Here is a 13,251-nt window from a genome sequence, read left to right on the forward strand (position 1 = left end):
CATTAAGCTGTCTGCTGACTTTGATCAGTTCCGCACTTTAATTAAAGTGGCGTTAAAACAACAGTGCATATCACAAATAGGTCACGAAACCAATTAAATATTTCCAAATCTGACTTTTACTTGTTTATTGCATAATGAGTCACTCTCGTCTTCTCTGACAAACTGCCAACAGCTGCAACTGTGCATTCGTCCGTGCAAGTATCTATTTATAAGATCCAAACTCCTGGACGGAAAAAAAAAAGTGTAACTTTCTGAAAATGATGACACACTGCTCTGTATACTAAAAGTGTCCCAAAAGAATGTTCTTATGTTTCTTCCCTGCACTCTTGAATCAACTGTGCTTTAAGCGGCATTGCAAATTGAAACCATTACATGCGTCATCTCGCTATGCACTTTCTTTTTCGGGGCAAGAGTTGCCTCATGGTACTTTGCTGTCTCTCAATTCGACCTATGGGTTCCTCTATGTACTTCAATCTTGCTTCTCGGAATGTTCTGATCAAAATAGCCAATCACTTAAAATGTTGCAAGTACAAAACAGAGTCATGCAAAATATATGCAATAGAGCGTTTGAGTGTTGAGGCGCTGTGATGAAACATGACTCTGAGTTGGGGTGAGGAGTGTCGGGCAAAGGTGCCTGGAATGGAACCCTGCTTTCAGAGCCCAAACGTCAACTGGTCGGGTAGGCTTCGGTAGAGGAAGAAAATATTGTTAGAACCTGACAGCTCAGTTAAGGGACTATTCATGCCTTAAATTTGTTTTCACAACGCGTGTAATGATGTCAAATCAACAAAAGGATCGAGCCTCTCTATGGAAAGCATCCAGCAAGAAAAACATCAAGAAGCTTCGAGCCATCAGCACGGTGTGTGGCTTGGCAAAAAGTTGGCAGCAGTGGATATCAGAGAATGAGAAGAAGCAGGCTGCGGAACCGAGTGGATGGTGTCCAACGCAGGGAGACTCGGCAGAGGAATCCCAAAAGACTTGGACGGATAAGAAATCCATCTCCAGTCAGAAGACGGAGGATGTTCTCCCTCATGTGGTTGCTTCCAAAGGATTATCTGACCCTCCAAATTTGCCTGAAGATAGAACCCAGATTGAAACCAACTCTGAGGTAGCGACGATTACCTCCTCGATGAAGATGACGCTGGTGAAGAAGAATGTTACCGGTGGGCATCAAAATAGAAGTGTAGGAGTTAAGTTACTGACAAAGACAATTGAGAAAGAAGGATCAGGTGACGATGCACAGAAGTTCCTAGAGACTAAAAGCTCTCCTACGTTCCACACAAAGTCTTCCGATGTGGTCTTACCACTCATCCCAACTGAGATTCAGGTGGAAAATGAGCAAGAACCCGCAAAAGAAGACGATTTGAAACAAGAGCAGAATCTTGTTACTCAGGAGGATAGTGGACTTTCTGAGGTAGAAAAGGAAACACTAAACATAGACGATGAAGCACCACCGATTAGTTCAAGGGAAGTCCGTGTCTGTGACGAAGAGTCTCCAGTGAAAATCAAACGTCCGCAAATCGCATCGTGAGTAAAACGATTTTTCCAGACCTTGTGTTTGTCAAAAGAATACAAACTGAGTAAAATTATTGGGGCGGTCAGCAAGTTCTTGACTTAGAAGTAAAACACGGGACTGGTCATTGAAGATAGCTGAAGGTACAAACCTCTGAAATCGTACAGATCTGGCCTTGGTGACTTTTGTGATGTATTTCATATATTCAATTGGCGTGAAACCAGTGGCCGCCCACTCATGAAATCTTGTGTACGCTCCAGATGTATGGTGGAGGCTACCGTTCATTTGATACCCCCGAGGGACCATCAACCACAAATCTTCTTGACTAACATTTTCACGTCTGCTTTAACATTTAACACGTCAGTGGATGGGTTTAGTTTGGTGTGGTTTTACATAATCATGCAATCTCAACATCCTTTTCAGGTTGGGAAAGGAAGCTGTGGATGCCAATAAGATCAATGCTCTCTCCAAGAAATACAGTCCTGTTGGGAATCTCAAGAGACGCTGGCAAAACTGGGCTTCGGAACACACTGAAAACCAGAAACTAAACCCTTTCAGTGAAAACTTTGACTACGAATACTCCATGTCCCTCCGCCTCCAAAAAGGTCAAGACGGATACGGGCGCCCTAAGGAGGGCACCAAAACAGCCGAGAGAGCCAAACGTGCTGAGAAACACATCCATGGAGAGATCTCAGATATGTGTTACGTGATCAGAACTATGGCTAATCCGGATCAAGACGGAAAGACACGAGTTACGTTTGGAGAACTGTTTGACAGATATGTTCGTATCTCGGATAAGGTGGTGGGGATTCTAATGAGAGCTCGAAAACACGGGAAGGTCCACTTTGAAGGGGAAATGTTGTGGCAAGGACAAGACGACGGAGTGATCATCACACTGTTGGTGTGATAACGCTTTGATCCGGTACAAGCATAACAAAGATGCAACGCTATTGTCACGACGTTGGGCAGCCACCCCCAAAAAAATGGCAGGTTTGCATTTCAAATCACAAAAGTAGGGACTACCAGATACTTCTGGTTTTAGGGGTTCCAAGTTAAATGAGCAGATAACCTAGTTTAACCAAGGGTTAGGGTTAGGGTATATCCACAGGGGAGACTTAATCCACAGTTGATAACTGGCAGATACAATTTTAACTGTTTCGAAAAAATCTCAAAGGTTATATAATAGATATTGAATGAGGTGCATTGTGTTGTTCAGGTTTGTCATTTGACATTGAGTGTTTAAAGATTAGCTTGTGTTTGTTCGGGGCTTTCGGTTTCACCTGTGAAAACCGTCCATGATACATATGTGGTGATGTCATAGAGTTGTTAAAAGGTATGTCAATGTCAAACAAAAAAAATGCAGGCAGGGCTGGTTGGACATGTATAAGAATTCAAAACATACCTATTTTTGAATACTTAAGATCCTCCTCCACTTGTTTTAATGCCCACATCTACTTGAAGGAAGGGCCAGTGCAAAAGGTGGGAATAAACGTAAAATCAATCAGTACAACCTGGAAAGGTAATACTGAAACTTCCTTATTGTAGAGGTAATCTGAAGACTTTTTCTGCATTCCTGTGGTTTTATTTTAGTTCCCAGAAAATTCCCAAACGAGCAACAGGTAAGGCTGATTTTTATCTAATATTTATAGTGATTATTTATCCCTATCATTTGTTTTCACAGAATGATTTTTCTGGTCTTTATTGCTCTGCTCTCCAAAATTGCTTTGGCTGACGGTAAATGAATTCACTCATACTTGTTTGCTTTTAGAGTTACCTTAAAAAGTTTTTTTTTTTTTTGCAGACTGGCATGAGTCTCAGTTGTATTCGTTCTCACCACAAATTGGCTCAGGACAGGGCGTCTCATATGCCATCACCGGCATAGGACGGATTACGGGTGTCCGAGTGTGGGATGCCTACAACAGTGTCATTTATGGGTGAATGATTCATTCATATGGAACAATGTAATCAGTAGCAAACATTAAATGTAAAAAAAAAAATAACTTTTTTTTTATAATATATTGTTTTTATTGGACAGCAACATTTTTTATACTTTTATATCCATTTCAAGTGACTATTTTATCTTCAACAGCTTCCAGTTTCGCTACGGCCACACCTGGACGAAGGTGGTGGGTCGCAAGTGGGACCAAAAGCAGGAGATAGAATTGTTTGACAACGAGGCCATTGTGGCCATCTCGGGAAAATATACACACAACATTCAATCTGTGGTGTTCACCACCAATCTGGGCCGTTCGCTCTTCGCGGGCAGGCCTACGGGGCATTCGTTCAACATGTACCCAGAAAACGAGAAGGCCGAACTGCGCTTCATCAGCGGCCGGTTCCAAGGGGCCATCACCTCTATTGGGGCACACTGGGCCGTTGTTACAGATCCTTATGGAACAAATACACACACAAATGCAACACACGTGTAATTTCATTCATTATCTGCATTTGACCTATATTCATTAAATATCAATAAAATCTTCCGACTGAAACGTAATCAACACACGTGTAATTTCATTCATTATCTGCATTTGATCTATACTCATTAAATATCAATAAAATATTCAGACTGAAACTTAATCATTGTGTGTAAGTCTTATTTTTAACTAATAACGCCTTGTCATTTAGATTTTAAAAAAGCAATGTCTAAAGAATTTTCTCACAGATCAACTCCAAACTTAACTTAAAACTGCTGAGTTTTTGGTGAAAGAATTTGGTGAACTAGCTAACCCAACAAGTTAATGCTGGTTGCCAAAACGACGCTCAAGGAAGCAGATTTAAAATAGGTGCAAGCAAAGCAGGTTCTATGTGGTCATAACTGACAAAGAGTTTAAATAATCGAGTCGCAAGCACCTCCTCCGTCCATCTGGGCATCGACATCAACTTGAAGGAAGTACAAAAAGTAAAAATAGTCATTCGGAATTTAATCTGATGGACTAATGCTGGGACTTCCTGATCGGGAGTACATATTTTATCTGTCAGCTTGGTCAAAATATTGATTTATGCATTCCTGCTGAGACAAACAAACTAAATTGTGATTGTTTTTTTTGTTTTTTTATGAAAGGAATCCTCCAGTTTCTGGGAAAATTAACAAACAAACAACAGGTAAGGCCAATATCTGTTCTTTTGATATTATTCATGATTTCATCATTTTTTCCCCTATTTTTGTGTTCACAGAATGATTTTTCTGATCTTTATTGCACTTTTCACCGGAACAACTTTGGCTTATGGTAAATCTGCATGTTAACACAACATGTTTTTATGACATTAACTCATTCAGTGCCATTGATCCTTATAGACGTCAAAGATATTAAGTTGTTTGGCAGTGATTTTATATCTTTCTTGTTTTTGCGTGTATTCTTGGCAGACTGGCATGACCCTCAGTACTATTCGTTCTCGCCTCAAGTGGGCTCAGGAAAAGGCCTCTCATACACCATCACCGGCAAGGGACGGATTACGGGTGTCCGAGTGTGGGAGGCCAGCAACAGCTTCATTTACGGGTGAATGACAAATTTTTGTAATACATCGTTTTCATTGGACAGCAACATTTTTTATTTGCACACATTTCAAGTGACTATTTTATGTTCAACAGCTTCCAGTTTCGCTACGGCCACACATGGACGAATGTGGCGGGTCGCGAGTTGGGCCAAAAGCAGGAGATAGAATTGTTTGACGACGAGGCCATCGTGGCCATCTCGGGAAAATATGCACACAACATTCAGTCTGTGGTGTTCACCACCAATCTGGGCCGTTCACTCTTCGCGGGCAGGCCAATAGGGCACTCGTTCAACATGTACCCGGAAAACGAGAATGCCGAATTACGCTTCATCAGCGGCCGGTTCCAAGGTGCCATCTCCTCCATGGGGACACACTGGGCGGTTGTTACGGAACCTTATGGAACAAATGGAAAATACTTGCAATGAACCTATCATCTGAATTGGACATTTTATAAATATCAATAAAATGTTAACCAATTTGCACCAAAATCAAATTTCTGTCCTTATTGAAATAATTATTTGATCATCGACCAATTTGATGATCTAATTTAGTTGATTTGTTTATTTTTTATAATAATTATAATCTGACACAGCACAACACTCGAGGGAGTACCAAACTGAAAAAGTCATATTTAAAAGACATGTCAACGCCACCCAATAGGTGTAAGCAAAGCAGGTTCGACATGAACATAGCTGACAAGGAGTTAAAAAAAAAAAATTGAAGTCACAAGCACCTCCTCCACTCACTCATCTGCGTCTCGACATCAACTTGAAGGAGGTACGAAACGTTTCCTCTTATAAACTGCTAAAAATAGTCATTCTGAGTTTAATCTGATGGACTTTTTGAGCGGCAATACACGTTTTATCTGTCAGCTTGATCAGAATATCGATTTATGAGTTCCTGCCAAGACAATCAAACAAAATTGTGATTGTTTTGTTTTTAAAGGTATCCTCCAAGTTCTGAGAAAATTACTCAACAAACAACAGGTAAGGCTAATTCCTGTTCATCCTATGTTTACAATGAATACATTTTTTTATCTCTATCTTTTGTTTTTACAGAATGATTTTTCTGCTCTTTATTGCACTTCTCTCCGGAACTGCTTTGGCTTACGGTAAATGGATTCATTGATGCTTTTAGATCTACCTAATTCTTTATTAAAAAGTTTCTACATGTATTTTTGGCAGTCGGGCATGATGCTGAGTCCTACTCGTTCTCGCGCCAAGTTGGCACAGGACAGGGCCTCTCGTATGCCCTCACCGGAACCGGACGGATTACAGGTGTCCGAGTGTGGGAGGCCAGCAATAACTTCATTTACGGGTGAGTAAATAATTCATATGCAATAATATGATTGGCATAAGTTAAATGTAAAAAAAGTTATTTATAATGTATCGTTTTCATTGCACATTTTTTTCATCTACATTTCAAATGACATTATTTTATCTTCATCAGCTTCCAATTTCGCTACGGGTACACCTGGACCGATGTGGTGGGTCGCGAGTTGGGCCCAATGCAGGAGATAGAATTGTTTGACGACGAGGCCATTGTGGCCATTCGAGGAAAATATGCATTCTACATTCAGTCTGTGGTGTTCACCACCAACCTGGGTCGTTCGCTCTTCGCGGGCAGGCCGGTAGGGCACTCGTTCAACATGTACCCGGAAAACGAGAATGGCGAACTGCGCTTCATCAGCGGTCGGTTCCAAGGGGCCATCACCTCCATGGGGGCACACTGGGCGCTTGTTACGGATCCGTATGGAAGGAATGGAAAATACTTGCAATGAACCTATCATCTGTGAAGACAATAAAACATCCTCTCTTCATCATTATTTTACATCTTAATCAAATCTCTGCCTAAAGTGAAATGTTGATTAAACTGTCATCTACTGCATTTAATTGTGTGTGTGTTTCGTTTAGTGCTTTCTTGAATGCCAATACGTTGCCGTTTATCATTTCTTGTGTGTGCTTTTAAAATGAATAAACGATACGTGCATGATTTGAAAATAAAATAAAAATGGCTGACAAAATACAACTTGACTTGTAGAGATTCACTTTGGAGGTAAAAATTTCAAATGTAGTGCAACCTTTAATTAGATTTTTCTAATCTTTTGAATACACCAGTCCTACTTTTCTGTTTTTTTTGCAACCTGTTGCACAATTTGGTAAAGAAAAAGGGGCGGTATGTTTCAGGAATCCGTCAATGTGTTTCCTGGTTCCGTTTGTTCTGTGCTATTATAAGATCAGGAGCCATTTTTTTGACTGGAGTCTAGAATTGCGAGGCTATTGATCAATTCTCAGATGTCGTTTTGATTTCATAAAGAGGCCATGAATTTTATTGGCAGCACCAGTTGTAAGGTTCACGGTTCATTTATTTGTCAGAGAACCAAAAGTTGAGCAAAAAGGACTAAAATATGAACAAGTTGGGAAATTTTGAGGGTGTCAAATTAAGCGGGCTATTTTAGGTTCACACATTTTGTAAATAGTGATGTTAATCGCCAAATAGTTATTTTATTCTTACAGCGCCAGTTTATTGTTTATTGTTTGAGCTACCATTGTCAAATTCTCAAAACATCAAGAAACGATTTAACCTTTTCCATAATACCTTTCTGATTTCCCCTCCATTGTTTTCAAGCTTTCAAATCTACAGCACATACTACTTTGCACTCTAGCAGGTGAATTAAATGAAATAGCTGAAAACTTGTTTCACAGCTGTTCAACCACTTGTCAAGAAAAACTAAACAATGAAAATGAGTGAGTCAGTCATCCACACCCCTAATTAACATAGTTATTTCTATTCTAAATCCTCAACAGGCAGCAGTGGCAGACCAGTAAAGCAACTAAGTAGGTGGGTGGTCATAATTATTTCCTTGTTACGGCTTCAAGCAAGATATTTTCATCTCTAATCTGCATTCGGCTCAGGCGTCGCTCAAGGCTTGTTTAAAAAGCTCTTCCCATAATTCAAACGAAAGCAGATTTTTTCAGCCCTTGCACGGAAAACCTGTGAGTAGAATTCGTTTGATTTTCTGATGATTTATTAGCTATTCATAATATTAGTTTTGCATGAATGTTATTGTGTATTTTGATTAGATTTTTTATTTTCTGACTAGGTAGATGCCGTAGTATTTGCTGTGTGTTCCGACCAGTCAAACAGGTAACAACGGAGGCTACTTAAATGTCTCACAAATGTACAAATTAACTAAATATATTTATATTTTTCTTTTCTTTTTTTTTTGCAGAATGCCAAACATTGTAATCACCGCCATACTTGTTCTTTGTGTATTTTATAATGGTAAGTTGGTTAGCATTCCTGGACACATTTTTGAAAACAACTATCAAAAGATTTGACAAAGGGGGAATATTTTGTGATCAGATAAGAAAGCTATGATCCAATTTTTTATATATTTTTTGGGGTGGAACTTCCTGATTGTTGTTGTTCATATTGCCATGCGAGATTGTATTTTTTAAAAGCAGAACATTCTTTCATTTCCAACTTTAATTTTTCCACTCTGAAGCTTAGTAAACATTTCATTTGGGTTTGATAGACAGATTGACCAATAGATTTTTTTTTTCTTCTTCCTTCCAGTCCAGGCAGAACAGTACGCCTTTTCCCAGCCGGTTGGCACTGGGGGAGGTACATCATTCACTATCGGTGGAGATGGGCCCATCACAGCTATCAGGTTATGGGAGCGATACAACAGCTTTATCACCGGGTAAATATTTGATAAATGCAATCGGGTAGGACTGGAGTTGCCTAAACATGATAATTTAACTACCTTTTTTTTTCGTTTCTCCATCAGTATCCAGTTCCGCTATGGTAGCACTTGGTCAGCTCTAATTGGCCTTGAAACAGGAATGCCCAAGGAGCTGGAGTTGTTCAAGGGTGAAACCTTTATTCAGGTTTCTGGAAAGTACACCAGTCTCATTCACTCGCTTGTGTTCATCACCAACAAGGGCCGAACGCTGCAAGCGGGTCAGCCCGTCGGCAATTCCTTCAACATGTACGCCCCCACCAAGGACACTGAGCTGATCCTCATCAGCGGCCAAAACCGTGGAGGCTCTTTTACATTCTTTGGGGCACATTGGGGCGTACCTAAATATTATGTATAGCCTCATTTGAATGTAACCTTCCCTCAGCTTGGCTCTTGAAAAATTAATAGGTATACCTATCCAAGAAATTATGGGCTTTTTTTTTTCCTACTCTTAACTGGATTAATCAGTTTAAATGTGATTTCTGAGACTTAATTGGACCTTGTCCCTGTCAGAATTATAACAGCTAGCCTATAAATTTGCTTTATTATTTTGATTTTTTTTTCAATATATGCAGCACTAAGCATAAAAGAATATGAGATAAAAAAATATGGAAACAAAAGGGCAAGCAACGGCATAACTAGACTGACAAAAATAGTTGTATAAATGACATTTTTTCCTCAAGGTGTCACTGATTGGTAAATTTGTCCTTTGATTTGTGGAATTTGCATTTCATTGCAATAAAATCTTGTTTTGCTGTCATTTATTTTGCTGTCTTTAGACTTGTCACCATTTTTTTTAAATGTCAAGAGAATAAGCATTATGGAGAATATATTGATCTGTCATTTAGAATCTTGCACACCAACCTGGTAAACAAAATAATAACAATAGAAGAATAAAAAAAGAAAAAGAAGGCAAAGAAAACATGATACATTCAATTTAAAAGAATATTTAATTTTATTCTATTGTATAAAAATTCCTATTTAAATAGGGAATGAGTGACTCATTGAAAATTCAGCCAGTGTATGACTACATTGCCCATAATGCTTTGAGGTGCGGCAGCAGCTCTGCACTCTGCTTTGCCCGCAGCAATGAAATGATAACACGGCAGAACAAGGTAGAAAGAGAAAGCGTTGACTTTCCAATTTTCTCCATCTCCTTTGCCAGTGATGCCCTCATCCCTGGAGTGACGTCATGGCCGTCGAAGGTAAGGTGACATTATGTTTGCTTGTATGAGAGGGGGGGACAAATAAATTTAAAAAAAGGAAATAGTTAAAGACAAGGAAGGCTTCTCTGCGTGCCCAGACTTAGAACGGGTCAAGTGTGAAAGCTCGTGATTGGGTAATGCTTTGCAAGCCTTTTTTTTTTTTTTTTTCCTTTTCCGCATCACTGTGCCGGTAATCTACTCATGACAGCACACATCACTTGCAGACAGCATTGTTGGTGTGCACGCGCATTTTCCATTGTTTCCAAATGTGCGCGTGATGCTTTTGCAGAGTGACACCACGACACAGGTCTGCAGACTAACAGAGTGGGCTTTGTTTTGCACAATCATCTCATTCGGATGATCCACTTCCAATTTGTTTGGAAAGGCACGGTGGCTTTGTCATGTGATGTCCCTCTCCGTCCACCGCATTTCTCTAAAACTAGTCCAGCTCATCCTGCAGCAGGTGGTCTAACATGCGAATCATCTCGGCTGTAATTGAGAGTAAACAGCTACTGAAGCATCTCTGAGGGGATTTGAGAGAATCTTCTGGACTGTGTGAGGTTTGCAATGCTCGGCAGGTCTCCTCACCTTATTGGAGGTATCTTGTGGATCCAGAATCCCATGAGAGGTAGGCTCTTTTTAACTGTACATTTGTTTCCTGACTTGTAGTAGTTATCTTTTTCTCTCTGGGTGTATGCTCTTGCTTGTATGACTGGAATGAGCCGCCCCAGCATACCTTTCTAACAAATGTTACTATCAGAACTTGACAGTCTTGTTTCTCCTAAAAGACATGATGACGTGTATGCTTTGTTTTATTTGGTTGTCATGTAAGAACATGCCACGCTTCAATGTTATTGAATGGGTTGAGAAGATGGAAATATGTTCTAAATATACACAAAAGTGACCAGAAGAGTGATGTCTAATATTATTTGGTAGATGTCTTTTAAAACACGTGCTTTCCCATGTGACGAGGAATTTTGAAGACGCATTGAACGTCACTTTTTTTTTCCTGTTATATTTGGTATCTATCTTAAAAACTTTCCCAAGTTTGACAGGTTATGATGAGCCCTATAATAATCCAAATTCTAAATGTCATACTGCAAAGATTTGTCATTTAACCTTGGTTTAATCAATATCATTATATGTCAGAACCATCCATCAAAGCACATTCTAGAACACGACGCCCTCCATTTACAGTAATGAGGAAGAAGCAGTAAGTGACGATTGAGGCAAGAAGGATGATGGCTTGACAGTACTGGGGAAAAAACATGCCAATAGAACATCCACTCTATAAAACTGCTGGGTTAAAAATGACACTGACCAAGGAGGTTGGGGCAATTTGAAACTCGCATTTTGGTTGTTGCCTTAGCAACCTGCTGCAAAACTAACTTGCTTGTGTCATCCCAGCAAAAGCTTGAATTTATAAATTCGCCACGCAGGCTAAAAATAAGATTGTTATTTTTAGAAACGCTCGATTCTATCTAATTAAGATTTCTAAAGCTATCCCTGTGGCATTCATAGCCAAAACTCACTCCAACACTTCAATACCCGACGTTTCAGTTCTCATTTAATCATACTGGCGGAAAAATAACACACCTCTGCGGCATGACGCTTCTCTTCCAGACCCTCAGACATGGAAAATAGGTCAACTATTTCATCATTTATGAAAAAATTCATTTTGAAAAAATAAAGAGCTTTTCTAAGTTCTTTTGGAAGTAGACACCACTTCAAAACTTTGCCTACAAAAGAGCTTTGAATTCGACTCTTTCTTAATTAATGATGAAGCCCATCATAGTTGATGCCTGAGCGTTTAAAGGTCAGAATAAATCCAATGTAAAAATACAGTGAAACAATCATGGCAGATGTAAAATTTGGGTAAAATCAACGAAATGGATGACGCTAGGAATGAAAAGCCTCAAAGTGCACCCCGACCGAGTCTGGCCCAAGCAGTTGTTTGTGCCTGTGGCGAAATGTGCTCATTTGCGCATGGAGCTTCCTTAATGTCCTCCCTCCTCTGCCTGCCTTGTGCATCCATTCAGAAAAGCCCATTCCAAATCCATTCCCAGATTTAATAGAGCAATAGAATTAGTGGAATCTAAAAATGTATTACGCTCTGTGGTTAAAGGATTACATCTGTTAGGTCGTAACAACAGGACGGAGCATCTCTTTAGTCTTGTTGACAAAAATAAGGATTAGGAAAGGATTAGAAAAATATTCAGGCAAAATTACATTGGATAAATTCAATTAAAGGTAAAAAAATATAAGGAAAAATCTTTTTATATGTAATTCTATATGCCCTTGGTGCTTTTTGCGTTTTCTTAAACCACGTTAAGAAATAAGGCCGAATTATATCCGGGTATTTTCCTCAAATGTTGTTCCTTGTTCATCGTACATTTATTTCCTCCTCATTGTCTGATAATTTCACAAGATACTACTGGAATAGTTCATATTCCAACTGCATAGAAACGCCAAAATACTGTTTTTGACCTTATTCAGTTATTGAAAGATGGCTGCATTTGTCTCATTGGAGAAATTGTGATTGTCTCTCGTCTTTCTACCATCTATCATCAAAATGTCACTTCTTATGCTGTAAAAGGACACTTTAAAATCTACCAGCCTTGATGTCAGCCCGTTTGAAGTTTTCAAGCCCATGTAAATTAAACTCTGGAGAGCCGAGATAAGTGGAATACTTTTTATTTTTTTTTAACACCCATCATCTCAGCGACAAATGACGCACGGCTTTTTGTGAATATTTTCACATCGTCAGTGATGTGGAGTAGAGCAACCTCACGGCCCGAAATGAACTGGAAATGATCTGCTCTGCCGTTTTGAAGCTGCTGAAGTGTTAATTATGTGATATCCCCATGGGCACGGATGGCGGAGTCAATGTCAGGTGAAGGAAACGAGATTGTAAACAGAAACCCAAAAATCCCCCTCTAATATTCGAACAATTGTGAATTAACTTATTTTGGCCCTTGGACTTCTTATCAAATATTTAAATGAACAATTCCACAGTTCTAAATTAAGACGATCTATTTATGGAGCATTTCTGCTGCTTGACTTTGAAGCCGAGAGCATTTATGCATGCTCTAAAGTGAGTCAGAGTTAAATGCAGTTTATATTTAGCCCACCCGGCTTTGTGCAAAAAAAGTGGGCCATTTGACTGCTTTTTTCTTTTTTAACTGGCTGTGCCTCACTGACTTACTTTGTCTCTAGTTCTCATAAACAAAAAAAAAAATGTGGCTTCGCTTCAGCTCCTCCTCCCTTTCAAAAAAATTCAAATTAGCACT

The 13,251-nt window shown here is 39.4% G+C and overlaps 6 protein-coding genes across 9 annotated transcripts in view; all 6 read left to right on the forward strand.

The window, feature by feature from the left end:
- The first annotated feature begins 459 nt into the window (after positions 1 to 459).
- abrab (actin binding Rho activating protein b) lies at positions 460 to 2,774 on the forward strand. The gene is made up of 2 exons (XM_088365385.1): positions 460 to 1,527; positions 1,937 to 2,774. Exons 1-2 carry the CDS (start codon positions 773 to 775, stop codon positions 2,418 to 2,420), a joined length of 1,239 nt encoding a protein of 412 aa, XP_088221511.1. The 5' UTR covers positions 460 to 772; the 3' UTR covers positions 2,421 to 2,774.
- Positions 2,775 to 2,927: 153 nt separating this feature from the next.
- Positions 2,928 to 3,996, forward strand: LOC148379732 (zymogen granule membrane protein 16-like). Its single transcript, XM_088365386.1, has 5 exons — positions 2,928 to 2,992; positions 3,104 to 3,132; positions 3,195 to 3,247; positions 3,315 to 3,447; positions 3,603 to 3,996. Exons 3-5 carry the CDS (start codon positions 3,196 to 3,198, stop codon positions 3,940 to 3,942), a joined length of 525 nt encoding a protein of 174 aa, XP_088221512.1. The 5' UTR covers positions 2,928 to 2,992; positions 3,104 to 3,132; position 3,195; the 3' UTR covers positions 3,943 to 3,996.
- An 84-nt stretch (positions 3,997 to 4,080) lies between these two features.
- On the forward strand, positions 4,081 to 5,504 carry LOC148379733 (zymogen granule membrane protein 16-like). Its single transcript, XM_088365390.1, has 4 exons — positions 4,081 to 4,618; positions 4,691 to 4,743; positions 4,881 to 5,013; positions 5,106 to 5,504. Exons 2-4 carry the CDS (start codon positions 4,692 to 4,694, stop codon positions 5,434 to 5,436), a joined length of 516 nt encoding a protein of 171 aa, XP_088221516.1. The 5' UTR covers positions 4,081 to 4,618; position 4,691; the 3' UTR covers positions 5,437 to 5,504.
- A 138-nt stretch (positions 5,505 to 5,642) lies between these two features.
- On the forward strand, positions 5,643 to 6,898 carry LOC148379734 (zymogen granule membrane protein 16-like). Of its 2 annotated transcripts, XM_088365389.1 has the most exons (5): positions 5,643 to 5,788; positions 5,957 to 5,997; positions 6,070 to 6,122; positions 6,196 to 6,328; positions 6,461 to 6,898. In XM_088365389.1, exons 3-5 carry the CDS (start codon positions 6,071 to 6,073, stop codon positions 6,789 to 6,791), a joined length of 516 nt encoding a protein of 171 aa, XP_088221515.1. In that variant the 5' UTR covers positions 5,643 to 5,788; positions 5,957 to 5,997; position 6,070; the 3' UTR covers positions 6,792 to 6,898. The 2 variants fall into 2 exon arrangements, with proteins under 2 accessions (XP_088221515.1, XP_088221514.1); XM_088365388.1 differs by lacking the exon at positions 5,643 to 5,788 and having other exon boundaries at positions 5,797 to 5,997.
- Positions 6,899 to 7,818: 920 nt separating this feature from the next.
- Positions 7,819 to 9,516, forward strand: LOC148379735 (zymogen granule membrane protein 16-like). Of its 2 annotated transcripts, XM_088365391.1 has the most exons (6): positions 7,828 to 7,852; positions 7,927 to 8,007; positions 8,115 to 8,158; positions 8,244 to 8,296; positions 8,591 to 8,717; positions 8,805 to 9,516. In XM_088365391.1, the coding sequence occupies exons 4-6, from the start codon at positions 8,245 to 8,247 to the stop codon at positions 9,112 to 9,114; spliced, it is 489 nt and encodes a 162-aa protein (XP_088221517.1). In that variant the 5' UTR covers positions 7,828 to 7,852; positions 7,927 to 8,007; positions 8,115 to 8,158; position 8,244; the 3' UTR covers positions 9,115 to 9,516. The 2 variants fall into 2 exon arrangements, with proteins under 2 accessions (XP_088221518.1, XP_088221517.1); XM_088365392.1 differs by having other exon boundaries at positions 7,819 to 8,007; positions 8,119 to 8,158.
- Positions 9,517 to 9,799: 283 nt separating this feature from the next.
- Positions 9,800 to 13,251, forward strand: part of samd12 (sterile alpha motif domain containing 12) — a 30,929-nt gene continuing 27,477 nt past the window's right edge. Inside the window, exon 1 of one of the 2 annotated variants that reach the window (XM_088365743.1) lies at positions 9,800 to 9,961. In XM_088365743.1, the coding sequence (XP_088221869.1) occupies positions 9,949 to 9,961 (13 nt within the window). In that variant the 5' untranslated portion in view covers positions 9,800 to 9,948. Of the gene's footprint in view, positions 9,962 to 10,143; positions 10,590 to 13,251 lie in introns of those variants that run through there. The other variant, XM_088365742.1, reaches the window with a different exon arrangement.

The sequence above is a fragment of the Syngnathus floridae genome, chromosome 21 (assembly GCF_059516105.1).
Source record: "Syngnathus floridae isolate MCC-2025c chromosome 21, RoL_Sflo_1.0, whole genome shotgun sequence".
In the NCBI taxonomy this organism is placed as follows: Eukaryota; Metazoa; Chordata; class Actinopteri; order Syngnathiformes; family Syngnathidae; genus Syngnathus; species Syngnathus floridae.